The following is a 15060-nucleotide window of genomic DNA, read 5'->3' as shown; positions in this document are numbered from 1 at the left end:
TCAATCAGTATAAAAGCGAGTGTCGCTCGGAAATCCACCCAGTTATGATTGCGCAACGATTGAGGTACCATCGCTGGAATGAATGAATTTTTCCCTAACACAGACTTCAAAACCATGGAGCCAATGGAGATCGCTTGTGTTTCTGCAAATCGGAATGTTTCCCTAACACAGACTTCAAAACCATGAAGCCAGGGGAAACTGATATTGCAAATTAGATGCAAGCAGCGGGTACTTTTGTACTCTTTTGCGCTTTTGACGTGGGACTACGCCTAACCGGAATATATGAGGGATAAAATGAAAACATAAACACTGAACATGCAGGAAAAAAAACGCAAGATTTCGAATGCTTATAACTCGAACATTTTTTACTGGATCGGAAAGATGTTTGCATCAATCGATAGGGAATATTTCTACGCATCTATTACGATTAATAAAATGTTATTTTCATTGGATAAATAATTAAATAACTGTAAAATGTTAAGCGTTATCTAAACGCCCAAACTGCCTCGTATTGATTGGCCTGCTTTACGGTTTCCCCAACACAGACTTCAAAACCAAGCAGCGTTGGAGAAATCGACATTGCAAATACACGAAAGTAGGAGGGCTTTTGTTCCCACCGAAATGTGTTTCCCTAGCACAGACTTCTAATCCAGGGTGCGTGAGGAAGTGGCATTGCGAATACATGCAAGTCGGGGACATTTTTGTTCCGACTAAAATATGTTTCCTCAACACAGGCTTCAGAATCAAGGTGTCTAGGGAAATTGGGATGGCAAATTCATGCAGGTTGGGAGTATTTTTGTTCCGACTGGAATCTGTTTACCTATAACGACTTCTAAACCAAGGTGACTGGGGAAATCGGCATTGCAAATGCATGCAAACGGTGAGTACTTTTGTACTCGCTTGCCTTTGTGCAGACTAGAGTGCGTTTCCCTAACACGGTCTCACAACGCAAATATATTGAATTCAATTAAATTCGGAAATTGTTTCTTTCAATCAAAAATTTAATCAATACAAACAAATGATTACTAAGCTAAGGTAGTCCCACGTCAACCTTGCGGTTATATCATAGATATAACCCACCCATTTTGTAAATTGGAATGTTTCCCTAACACAGACTTCGAAACCATGGAGCCAAGGGAAATCGGCATTGAAAAAGAGATACAAGCAGCGGGTACTTCTGTGCTCGCTTCCGTTTCTGCAAATCGGAATGTTTCCCTAACACAGACTTCTAAACCATGGAGCCTGAGTAAACTGGTACTGCAAATTAGATACAAGCAGCGGGTACTTTTGTACTCGTTTGCGTTTTTGCAAATTGGAATGTTTCTCTAAGGCGGCTCGCACACCATAGCAATAATGAACTAGCAAGCTGCAATACGCAATATGCAACAGGCAACACGCTTTGTTGGGCTTTGCATACCGAAGCAATAAAAACGCCTGACATTATACAAACAATCTTCTTAATGAACGACACTTGTCAAATTATGGGCGATAAGTTGCTTTTCAACAGACACGTTGTTTTGCTAGCGATATATATTGCTCTACAAAGGCGATAGCGATATCGTATTGCGTCGGTGTGCGAGATCAACAAAAATTCAATGGAAAAACTCATTGGCGATAATATTGCTTATTGCATGTTGATAGTTGCTAGTTGCCTATTGCTCGGGTGTGCGAGCCGCCTAACACAGATTTCAAAACCATGGAGCCTAGGGAAACTGGCATTGCAAAATATATGCAATTTGTGGGTACTTTTGTACTCGCTTGCGTTTCTGCAAATCGGAATGTATCCCTAACACGGATTCCAAAACCATGGAGCGTTGGCATTGCAAATGAGATGCAGCGGCGATATCGTACCCAATGATAACCACAACCATAATGCATGAATTGACCTAAATTGGAATTTTTTGCAATTGCATTCGTAAATTGTTTCATTCTTCACTAGTTTAATCAATACATACAAAAGATAGCTCTATGCAGCGGTGATATCGTACCCAATAAGGAACATCCGAGGGGCGATTATTGCTATTTAAAAAAACCCAAATGATTACTAAGCTACGGCAGTCCTACGTCAACCTTACGGTTATATCATAGGTATAACCTATCCATAGTTTTTTTTTGCAAACTTATCTCACTTCTTGACTAGGCGAACCTAGCCAGAATATCTGCATGCTCTTGCTGTTTTAGTTCTGACCGAGGAATTATAGGACAATCGCGCAGGTGCTAAGGAAGACCGACTTCTAGATGCAGGACAATTCCTTCCACACTTTCAACACCTTTAACGCTTCCAGAAGAGTCTTCGGGACAATTCCAGTTCCAGAGAGAACGACTGGAATAATTCTTGGGACCTCTCTTAGCCCCCACAATTATTTGGGTTCCACGGCCAATGGTCGGTACAGGGGAACTTCGATATAATGTCACTCGATATAGCGTACATTTTACCTCGATATAACATACACATTGTGTGTAAAAAAATCGTTTGGGAATAGGCACTGAGAGCTTGATTTCATTCTCTCAGGTTCAACAAAGGTTGTTGGTGAGTATTCCCGAAATTCAATTAAAGCATTGTAAATCTCAAAAAACAATCTATTTATGTATTGTGCATTGTGAATAAGCTGATTTTAGTCGCATGACTGAAAACATAGCCCATAATTAGGACTTTCATATGAAATTTTCATTTTTGCATGCTTACATGCTCTGCAACATGGCTTGAACACTTGTGCTGAAGAATAAAGGTGCAAGCTGTCATTCCATACCATACCATATTTACCATACAAATGAAGCATAAATTTCCGCCTAACTCAAGAACTAATCAAGCAAACGGAACCAAAGTCGGCATGTTGAGGTTTTATGAGGCAAGAAACATTGCTAAAGTGGTTCAACACTCCTCCCACTTCTCTCAATGGGGGTTGCCATAAAAATGAATCACAAATTTCTATATAACTCGAGCAACATGTTGCTTGACTACGCATTAAGTTGTGAGCTTGCCGTGTACTGTGTCCGTGGTTCATTGTAGGTAGTATAATGTTATTTTTTTTTTTTGACGTAGAACTACGTCTTTCAGGAAGGGTGCCAAATCAGAAAACAGGTCACGTTTCTATGAAATAAAGTTAACGTTATTAACTATTTTCACTGTGAACGAATTCTCATGATTTGAATACCAATCGAATCGGAAATTCTCTAAGATTTGTTTGATATGCTATACATTACAATTCGCTAATCTCTAAACGGCATAAATTCATCAAAACTGGAAGAACTTCCTTTTTTCCCATACATTTGTTCTGCCGATTTGTGTGTTCACCCTACCCGTATTTCAGATGCTTATAACTCGAACATTCCTTAATAGATCGGAAAAATGTTTGCATCAAGTGATAGGAAATATTTCTGGGCGTCTATCAAAATTAATAAACTGTTATTTTTCATTAGATGAACAATTGAACAACTGTAAAATGTCAAGCGTTATCTAAACGCCCTAACTGCCATGTTTCGATTGGCTCGATTTACGGTTTCCCCAACACAGACTTCTAAATCGATGTACCTGTGGAAATCCACTTTGCAAATATACATGCAAGTCGGGGGTATTTTTGTTCCCACCGAGCTGTGTTTCCCTACCATGGACTTCAAAATCTCTGTGCCTGGGGGAATCCGCTTCGTCAAAACATGCAAGTCGGGGATATTTTTTTCCCGCTGAGCTGTTTTTCCCTAACACGGACTTCAAAATTAATGTGCCTGAGGAAATCCGCTTTGAAAATACATGCCCCGATTTTTGGTGTTGAGTTTCAGAGGGAAATGTAAAATACTATGATCGTTTAAGTAATTTTCAAATATATTGGTAGTCCTAGACATCATATCAAACGTAAAAGAAAGTTTGTAACGAAGAACATAATCTATTACAAAAATTTCTATGCATTCTAAAATAATATACGAAGTGGTAAACAAGTGGATTGAATAATATAATTGCGTAGTTCTACGTTGAAAATATGCGGTCGTGTCCTAGATACAACCCCTTACAATTTTTTCATCCCATTTATTTTATTTATTTTAGGCTCATTGGCTTTTTTAGCTGTAACAGAGCCGAATTTTAATCGTGTACATGTCACATGGTTATCATATCTATAATTAGGACATTACACAGGTGCCATTTTCCAATATTCCTTCTATACCATTGCATATGGTACATTCACACAGTAGCCATTTAGACGTAAGAGTATTCTTTCTGTTTTTCCATTATCCAAGTTATACCACCGGACAGTGGAGACAGTTGATTGATCATTGTTGAGTTATTTATAGAACAGCAGCCCGATGTGTCTTGCAGAGCAGAGCAGTTGTATGGATGAATCGATCTTATTTCGACCGGGGATCGATCTCCATCGCTGATGATTGTTGCGTGGACGTAGTTATTCTGTAACAACAAAAAGAGGGCCCTGAGTTTTGAACTCACGATCGATTGTTTAGTATTATGTTATGGTGACTGTTACTTTTATTTATCACATTGTGAACGAGTTCACTAATCTCAAAATCGCACACCCCGATGAGAGACAGTATATAATGAGAGTCGTTCGAATATAACTTCAGAGTAGGATACAAACTCGGTAACTTGTATCGGGTTTTACAATAAGAGTGCTACAATAGTTTTTTTTAAATAAAACAAAAACGGTTTTGGATATCAATGAAATTCTTTATTCATGCCATTATGTATGGAACTCGATTTCTTTTTCATGGTCAGCACGGGCACGTTTGCAGAATTCCAGACGCTAAACCTAATTTTCGACGGTTTTCAAGCATAAATCGACCGATACTGCTGCAATTCCTCGTTCGATATTCGTACGAAGTTCATCAATCGTCGCTGGCCTGATGGCATAGACCATAGACTTGACGTAGCCCCATGGGAAATAGTCTAACGGCGTCAAATTATATGACCGAGGCGGTCAATTGACTGGGCCATTTTGTGAGATAACACGCTCACCAAACTTTTATTTTTTTGAAAACCCTCCACTAACCCCGACACCAGAAAGCTCGTATAGAGAGCCCCCTGGTAGTGGACTCATTTTTTCCTGCATGTTCTGTGTTTAGGTTTTCATTTTACCCTCCATATATTCCGGTTAGACGTAGTCCCACGTCAATATTTTTATTGCTAATTGCTTTCAGGTCATTGGGAAGCATGTTGAACTTCAATGGACCGTAACTCTTTATGCGTGTAAGCCCCAATTTCGTATAAGCTCTGCTTCTCATTAGGTCATTTGCATTTCTCTTATTCAAAAGGTTTATTCGAGTGGGGAATGTGATATTATGGTGAAAATTACGGTTATGTAAAGTGTTGTGAACAAACATAATACTTTGGATATCACACAGGCCTGAAATTGGAATAATTCTATTTTGTATAGTGGTGTAAAGCGCAGCTGTCGGATATAAGTGAGGAAGGTTGAAAACTACTTTCACACATCTGTGTTGCAGCGTTTGAATTTTTTTAAATTTTGAGTTGGCAACATGACCCCAGACTACAATTAAGTATTGGAGAATGGAATGGATGCATGCGAAATAAAACTTTAACAATGCTTTTTTTGGTATGAAACAGTGTACTCTTCTCATGAGGCCACATAAACTTGCAACTTTACTCTAGACATGTTTAATGTGAGTATCCCAGGAAAGGGCAGAATCTAGATACAATCCTAAGTATTTGACAAAGGTGAGTTTTTTAATCGACAATATTCCCACATATGGATCACGGTGTAGAGTAATTTTTTTTTCGCGGCGAGTGGAAGACCGTATACTTTGTTTTAGTAAGATTCATGGTTAAATGATTACCGCTGAAATATTCTATGAGTTTCGCTAGATCTGATTCCATGTCCGCTACAATGGTTTGAATATCAGAACGCGGATAGAATAACGCCGAATCGTCGGCGAAAAGTTTTGGTATTCTGTGAAGCGTTAAATTGCCAAGATCATTAATAAAAAACAAGAAGGGTAGAGGACCTATGTTGCTTCCTTGAGGAACTCCTATATCAATCGGACGGCTTCTAACACTTTTTACTTGTGTTAAATAGTCGAAATTTTTCACTGTTAATTTACTAGCCAAATTGTTACCAATACTAGAGAAATAATTATTAAATACTTCTGCAATTTCATAATTTGAATTAACAGTTCTATCATCAACTTTTAATTCAATTAGCTCACCAGACTTAGAGCGACCAAAGATTACGTTTAACTTTTTCCATACATTGGAATGATTAGAACCACTGAGAATAGTTTCATAGTACTCCTTTTTACATTGTTTCTTCATATGTGTTACTTTTTTGAATTCATTAGTTAACATATCCCTGGCGCGTACATCATTGGGACTGTTCTTCACCTTTTCGAGATTATTATTCTTGATTTGTATCAACTTCCAAAGTCTATACGTCATCCATGGACATTGATCCCTCTTCATTTTGACAAGTTTAGTCAAGGTTTTGGTACAGCTTATTTACAGGTTATTATAGCTACAACCTAGAGAATTTATTTTGTAGATGAATGTAGACTTGATATCGACGTAATTGTTATTGGTAAGACCTGGATAAAGAAAGAGAATAGTCACATTTACAATATTCCTGGCTATCGCGCTTTTCTTCTCGTGCCGTGATAATCCTTCTGATGGATTAGCAGTTTTTGTAAATAGTTCATTTGAAAACAAATTGATAGATACTCAAACAGTTGACGGCTTGCACTATATCCACTTAGAACTAAAACTTAAAGGTCAACTTCATACAGTTGCTGGTGTTTATCGCCCTCCTTCGTTTGACTACAATGAATTTCAAAATATTTTAGAAGGTTGGTTATCAACTGCAACTCCATCAAAACCGTTTCTAATTCTTGGAGATTTCAATATTCCAATCAATCTTAAAAACAATAAGGTAGTAGACAGGTACACAAACCTATTGCAATTTTTTGGTTATGTGTTAACTTTATTTCATAGAAACGTGACCTGTTTTCTGATTTGGCACCCTTCCTGAAAGACGTAGTTCTACGTCAAAAAAAAAATAACATTATACTACCTACAATGAACCACGGACACAGTACACGGCAAGCTCACAACTTAATGCGTAGTCAAGCAACATGTTTCTCGAGTTATAGAGAAATTTGTGATTCATTTTTATGGCAACCCCCATTGAGAGAAGTGGGAGGAATGTTGAAACACTTTCACAATGTTTCTTGCCTCATAAAACCTCAACATGCCGAATTTGGTCCCGTTTGCTGGATTAGTTCTTGAGTTATGCGGTAATTTATGCTTCATTTGTATGGTAAATATGGTATGGTATGGTATAGATAAAATGACAGCTTGCACCTTTATTCTTCAGCACAAGTGTTCAAGCCATGTTGCAGAGCATGTAATGCAAAAATGAAAATTTCATGTGAAAGTCCTGATTATGGGCTATGTTTTCAGTCATGCGACTAAAATCAGCTTATTCACAATGCACAATACATATATAGATTGTTTTTTTAGATTTACAATGCTCTAATTGAATTTCGAGAATATCCAACTAACCAACAACCTTTGTTGAACCTGAGAGAATGAAATCAAACTCTCAGTGCCTATTCCGAAACGATATTTTTACACACAATGTGTATGTTATATCGAGGTAAAATGTACGTTATATCGAGTGACGTTATATCGAAGTTCGCCTGTACCGACCATTGGCCGTGGAACCCAAATAATTGTGGGGGCTAAGAGAGGTCCCAAGAATTATTCCAGTCGTTCTCTCTGGAACTGGAATTGCCCCGAAGACTCTTCTGGAAGCGTTAAAGGTGTTGAAAGTGTGGAAGAAATTGTCCTGCATCCAGAAGTCGGTCTTCCTTAGCACCTGCGCGATTGTCCTATAATTCCTCGGTCAGAACAAAAAAGGCACGAGCATGCAGATATTCTGGCTAGGTTCGCCTAGTCAAGAAGTGAGATATGTTTGCGAAAAAAAAATTATGGATAGGTTATACCTATGATATAACCGCAAGGTTGACGTAGGACTGCCGTTGCTTAGTAATCATTTGGGTTTTTTAAATAGCAATAATCGCCCCTCGGATGTTCCTTATTGAGTACGATATCGCCGTTGCATAGAGCTATCTTTTGTATGTATTGATTAAACTAGTGAATGAATGAAACAATTTACGAATTCAATTGCAAAAAATCCCAATTTAGGCCAATTCATGCATTATGGTTGTGGTTATCATTGGGTACGATATCGCCGCTGCATCTCATTTGCAATGCCAACGCTCCATGGTTTTGGAATCCGTGTTAGGGATACATTCCGATTTGCAGAAACGCAAGCGAGTACAAAAGTACCCACAAATTGCATATGTTTTGCAATGCCAGTTTCCCTAGGCTCCATGGTTTTGAAATCTGTGTTAGGCGGCTCGCACACCCGAGCAATAGGCAACCAGCAACTATTAACATGCAATAAGCAATATTATCGCCAATGAGTTTTTCCATTGAATTTTTGTTGATCTCGCACACCGACGCAATACGATATCGCTATCGCCTTTGTAGAGCAATATATATCGCTAGCAAAACAACGTGTCTGTTGAAAAGCAACTTATCGCCCATGATTTGACAAGTTTCGTTCATTAAGAAGATTGTTTGTATAATGTCAGGCGTTTTTATTGCTTCGGTATGCGAAGCCCAACAAAGCGTGTTGTCTGTTGCATATTGCGTATTGCAGCTTGCTAGTTCATTATTGCTATGGTGTGCGAGCCGCCTTAAAGAAACATTCCAATTTGCAAAAACGCAAACGAGTACAAAAGTACCCGCTGCTTGTATCTAATTTGCAGTACCAGTTTCCTCAGGCTCCATGGTTTAGAAGTCTGTGTTAGGGAAACATTCCGATTTGCAGAAACGGAAGCGAGCACAGAAGTACCCGCTGCTTGTATCTATTTTGCAATGCCGATTTCCCTTGGCTCCATGGTTTCGAAGTCTGTGTTAGAGAAACATTCCAATTTACAAAATGGGTGGGTTATATCTATGATATAACCGCAAGGTTGACGTGGGACTACCTTAGCTTAGTAATCATTTGTTTGTATTGATTAAATTTTTGATTGAAAGAAACAATTTCCGAATTTAATTGAATTCAATATATTTGCGTTGTGAGACCGTGTTAGGGAAACGCACTCTAGTCTGCACAAAGGTAAGCGAGTACAAAAGTACTCACAGTTTGCATGCATTTGCAATGCCGATTTCCCCAGTCACCTTGGTTTAGAAGTCTTTATAGGTAAACAGATTCCAGTCGGAACAAAAATACTCCCGACCTGCATGAATTTGCAATCCCAATTTCCCTAGACACCTTGATTCTGAAGCCTGTGTTGAGGAAACATATTTTAGTCGGAACAAAAATGTCCCCGACTTGCATGTATTCGCAATGCCACTTCCTCACGCTCCCTGGATTAGAAGTCTGTGCTAGGGAAACACATTTCGGTGGGAACAAAAGTCCCCCTACTTTCGTGTATTTGCAATGTCGATTTCGCTGCTTGGTTTTGAAGTCTGTGTTGGGGAAACCGTAAAGCGGGCCAATCAATACGAATTATTATTACTTATATATGTATATATGTTTAGTTCAAACTTTTCATTTTTTTATTAAAATATAAGATAATAATCGATATCTCTTTTCCAGAAATTCACTACCTTTACAACAGTAACGCTTAGCTTATTTGTAGGACTAGTCATTTTAAGTGAGTATCTTTCTTTCCATAATAGTTTTTTTACTAACGCAACAATTTTCATTTTCGCGCTTCATAGTATCTCGCCTTGGTTCAGCTTGGCATGTGGCCCAATCGACCATCGTCGCACCATACAAAGCGTTCTCCCGCGAAAAGCTCCCAGCCAAATTAGGTGCTCACATCGGTCTGATGCACATCAATATTACCCTGGCGGCACTTCCCGTTGGAAACTGGACTCCACCGGATATCGATTTCAACGAACGATTTAGCTGGGATCAAGCTAATGATATGGGCAATTCGTACAAGAATGCCCTGCAGCGGGGATTACCGTACCCAATTCTGACCGTGGCGGAATATTTCAGCCTGGGCCAGGAGGGGTTCGCCTGGGGAGGCCAATACCGAGCCGCTGGATACTACGCTAGCATCCTACTATGGCAAGTTCTGGACAGGCTGCCAATCTGATCACATGAATTAGTGGTTATCCACAATTTCAATCTGTTCCTTTTATTTTCTTCATAGGGCATCATTCGCCTCGTGGTTGCTAATGAATTTGCTGCTGGTGGCAGTCCCCCGATATGGAGCGTACACAATGACACTGACCGGAGCTCTTTTGATCGGGGCCAGCATCGGCTATAGTTTGATGCTACCGAAACGACCGCTAACCATATTCATAGAGGGAAGCCGCGTCACCTTCCGGCTGGGCTGGTGCTTCTGGCTTGTACTTATCGCAGGTAATGTACCATTCGTTTTATTCAACTCCGTGCGGTAGAAATTATTTTCCCTTGAAGTTACCTATTACCTTTCCGATTATCATAGAAACTTCGTATACATTCGTGAAAAAATTCATTAGATATTTAAATTCGCTTAGAAAAAATGTAAACTACACTCTGTCCAACCTCTATAAGACCACCCTGATTATATTTCGGTGCAACACAAACAGTTAGAATTTCAACATGATACATTCATACAGTGTAGAATGCTTAGAGTAAAGTATATTTAACGTCAATATCGTTCAAAAGAATTGTTTGTTTATTTATTGTGCTTAAATATGATCATTTTAGCTGTCAAGTTTCTATAAGACCATTTCAAAACTCATTGTAGTATCAATGAAAAAATTAAAACTATTGCCTGATTTATATGTTAATAATTGCCAACGTTGCCATTTTTTTTTATTTCGTCAATCAAATGTAGACTACATACATATGTTATTACAATGTTTTCTTATATACTAATTGTTATTTCCACGGCACATGTTTTTTAATTTGTTTTCTATTCATTGTGATGTCAATCTTGTCGCAATGATGTAATTCGACGTTTTACTTGTTGAAAGATTTTTTCATTAATAATTGATTCAAATAATTTAGGAATGCAACAGATAATAGCAATGCCACGGTAATAACGGATGTCAGACTTCGAGCCTGATTTTTTAGTGTTTTATATATTTCCTGATGTATGATATTGTTCATAGATATGTCGTTGGGAAATTCCGGTAGAAATTAAAAGTACTTTCGGTCACGGTTTTGCTCGGAGAATGTGGTATAGACTTCCTAAAAAAAAATGCCAAAAAGATTACATATTTCTTTCGAAGTGTTACTCATATTCTCGTCAAGATGCATACGTGATGGAATATTATTGTTTAGACTTCACGTAATTGAAAAAGTTCTTCGGACAGGATTTGACTTCAGATTCGACCTTCCGATTATATTCCTCATATGCGATATTTATGGCCGAATTCAGTTTTTGACAAATAAGGTGGTAACTAAATAAATTTTCATCCGGTTCTGTTAGTTTATACTTTTTGTGTGCTCTTTGTTTTTGATTTTTTAAATTCTTTATTTGTGGATTGAACCACTGAGGATATTTGTCTTCGCGAGTTCTATGTCTTCTTTTCTTCGGGACGAATTCTGACATTATGTTATTCAGAAATTCGTGAAAATTTTGTACAGATTGGTTGACATTTCCTTCATTATTAAGCATATGTTCCCAATCTATTGTACGTAGAATACATTTAATTGCTTCGAAATTAGTCTTATTGTATTCCGACACTTCTACATACTCACAGTCGGCAGGCACTTGATTTTTTTGCGTAAAAATTGAGTATTCTATTGCTGTGTGGAAAGTCTCGTTTTTCCAGAGGATTTATACACACAGAAGTCTTCGGTCATATTTGTGAATAAAAGGTCTAGATATGTATTTTGACTGTTTTTACGTGGTTTATTTGATTAAAACCGAGTAGAGCAATTTCGTCGAAAATGAATTGTAGAGTATCATTTTCGCAGACGACTGGAAGTAGACTATTTTGGGTTAATAACCTGGAAAATTCGTGTTGGCATACTATTTACCAATTTTTACTGAACGGATTTCTCGATATGTTTCCATTTTTCCAAAATTGCGACCTTGAGCTCTTCAATCGTTGTGTACCGCTTTTCTTCAGTGTAGATTCTGCGTACAAGGATCCTCCTCAGATTTTCAACAGGATTCAAGTCTGGAGAGTGAACCAGTCAGTCCAAAAAATTAAGTTTTTGGTCCCTCATCCATTGCTTACTTTCCTTGCTGGTATGAATAGTATGAATAGTAGCATTATTTTGCTGGGATGTGGATTTTTTGTGACGATATCCACGCAAAAACGGTAGGAGAGAGGATTTCAGAACATGTATGTAATCCTTAAATGATGTGAAAGCTATCTTGAGCTTTCCGGTTGCACAGAATCCCGCCCTTTTTCTCTATTCGTGAGCAGCTATGCTTTCGTCATTTTCCAGATTTATTAATCAAACTAATTAAAAACAACGAAAAACGTAACTGGTCTTATAGAAAATTGACACTTGAAAAATACAAAAACACACATATGAAAATCATGCAGTGTATGATAGTTACCAATACAAATACACTAGAATTTAAATTGAAGCGTTGTTTGTTTGTTGAATAAAGTTTTTATTATGATTCCGCAAATAACCGCAAAGGGTTAAGTTAATCGGAGCACTATTGGAAGTCCACACTTATGATTGAATGATAAACTCTTCCTTTACATTTATGAATTTGGAAGATTATGTATAATGTAATGTTTGTTTGCCTGATTCTATAAACTGGGTTTAGTTTTAATTTTATTCTTTTATTGAAGGGATAATCAAATGATGCATATAAACTTTCTGGGCGAATTTCCAAAACTCAGCATATACACTACTTGCACATAACTATAGAACCTCTCTTATTTTTTTTTGAGTTTCCAGAGATATGTAAGAAGTTGGTTGAATTGAAGTATAAGACTGTTCATTTCAACTTTATTGTTGTGTCCAGGTGCGTAACATTGAAAACACTGCAATTCCAGTGTTTCATAACCATAGAACCAGATGGAAAAACTCTCACTTCTGTACGAAATTAACGTCCATTTCCCATGAATTAAAATAAGTTTCTAATTTGTAGGTCATCTCAAACTCTCAATCAGCTCAAATAACCTATTTAGGGTGGTTTCGACCAAACTGCGCCATGTTGTAGTGTGTATCTCAGCAGAGGATACCGCTCGTTTAAGCTCTTCAAATTACTCATACTGCTTGTAATCTGCATTTACTTTTCGTACGATCACTCCTCATGAGTTCTTGATAAGATTTTGATCTGGTAAACAAACTGACCAGTCCAAAATATGAAGCTCCTATTCATTAAACCATGCCGTGACTTTCCGGATTTTATGAATTGATGCCAAATTACCCAATTTCCACGGTGTTTTTGATGCTGAGCACGGGTGAATGATTCTGAAGTACTTTATTGTACTTCTGACTGCTTTTGAAAATATTTTCCTCAAACCATCAAACTGCTGCCTGCAAAGTTACGAGTTGAGAAACTACATGACACGATCCGTGAGTCCTTCCAGTATGAAGAAATTCTCCTGAAATAGTTAAACCCGTGGGATTAGCTTCCACATTAGTTTTTGGACCAGCAGCTTTGGAGATTGGATTTTAAGGTTAGGGGAGAATTTTCTCAAAAAGGTCTGGTTTAGATAGCTTCCCATCAACACGAATGAATAGTCAGAAGTGCAACGAAGTACTTTAGAATCATTTACTGCTGTTTTTGCATCAAAAACAATGCGATAATTGGATGATTTGGTATTAATTCATTTCAATTCAATCTAGGAGCTTCAGATTCTGGACTGGTCAGCTTGTTTACCAGATCTAAACCCTATTAAGAACTTATGAACTCCTGTACTCGTGCGTGAAATCATAACCCGTATACTCGCGCACGGTATCACAGGCTGTGCATGTCTCTGTAATGTTGATATTGTGTATTTATAGGCGTTATTTGTATTTATTTGAAATTGCAAAAATTTTAATTGAATAAAAAATACTCCAGAAAATAGTTTTTCTTCAACTTCATTCAGTTTCAATAGTCTTTTAATTCAGGCTCCTCAAAACAAAATTTGGTCTGTCTGTGAGAGGGTTAACACGTTGAGCCCCGAATTTTTATTTCTGCACTTTCCGTTCAACCTGCATCAAGAGCGTTTGCACAATATCAGTGTCGGTCCCAGCTCCCAAAGATACTTATTGCATGAATAGAAAATAGTCAGAAATTTGACTAGTATGTAATCAGATTCTGTAAAACATCTGAAAACAAACCGTATGTATTTTTATTTTCTTATTTTGTAACTGCCAGTCAGTTAGCACTTTCCTACCAAAAAATTCAACATCGGCCCCTAGAGACCGACACGGGGCTCAACGTGTTATTTAAAGGAAAAATATAGGTCATACTAATAAATATTCAGTGATAAATTATTCTATAAAATAACAATAACTTTCGGTTACTAAATAATTTATAAGTAATATTTTATTTTCTGTAAAGTCTCATCAATCAATATCGTTGATTTTTTTTAAGGAAGTTGTCATTTATGAACATAAAAATCATTTATTCTCCATAAAAATTCACTCAAGATGATTAGTTCTTCTTCTTCTTCTTCTTCTTCTTCTTCTTCTTCTTCAATGGCACTAACGTTCCTAGAGGAACTTCGCCGTCTCAACGTAGTATTACTTGCGTCATTTTTATTAGTACTTAGTTGAGATTTCTATGCCAAATAACACGCCTTGAATGCATTCTGAGTGGCAAGCTCTAGAATACGCGTGATCACAGTGCAATTCAGAGGAAATTTCTTTGAAGAAAAATTCCCCCGACAAGAACGGGAATCGAACCCGAACACCCGGCATGTTAGTTATGACGCTAACCACTCGGCCAAGGGAGCACCCCCAAGATAATTAGTGTATCCCTCAATTACCTAGAGGTATAAGGATCCTCTATGATATTCCTGGAGAAAAGTTTGTTGAAAAACTTGGACCCTATTATGTAAATTCGATCGAACCCTATAACTATCACACCGAACAAACTTTCGTATTTTGAAAATCGATAGAA

General features: G+C 37.6%; 1 protein-coding gene and 2 pseudogenes across 5 annotated transcripts in view; 2 read left to right on the top strand and 1 right to left on the bottom strand.

The window, feature by feature from the left end:
- The window catches only part of LOC129775399 (dual oxidase maturation factor 1), a 217456-nt gene that overhangs the window by 137123 nt on the left and 65273 nt on the right, over positions 1-15060 (top strand). For all 5 annotated transcript variants that reach the window (XM_055780113.1, XM_055780112.1, XM_055780115.1 and 2 more), the window contains 3 exons: positions 9627-9684; positions 9752-10106; positions 10192-10403. In XM_055780113.1, the coding sequence (XP_055636088.1) occupies positions 9627-9684; positions 9752-10106; positions 10192-10403 (625 nt within the window). The remainder of the gene's footprint in view (positions 1-9626; positions 9685-9751; positions 10107-10191; positions 10404-15060) is intronic.
- On the top strand, positions 1963-2141 carry LOC129780923 (U4 spliceosomal RNA; annotated as a pseudogene).
- Positions 8003-8084, bottom strand: LOC129781014 (U4 spliceosomal RNA; annotated as a pseudogene).

This window comes from Toxorhynchites rutilus, chromosome 3 (genome assembly GCF_029784135.1).
Source record: "Toxorhynchites rutilus septentrionalis strain SRP chromosome 3, ASM2978413v1, whole genome shotgun sequence".
NCBI classification, from domain to species: domain Eukaryota; kingdom Metazoa; phylum Arthropoda; class Insecta; order Diptera; family Culicidae; genus Toxorhynchites; species Toxorhynchites rutilus.
The sequence above is the reverse complement of the archived record's forward strand: the minus strand, read 5'-3'. Positions and strand labels throughout refer to the sequence as shown.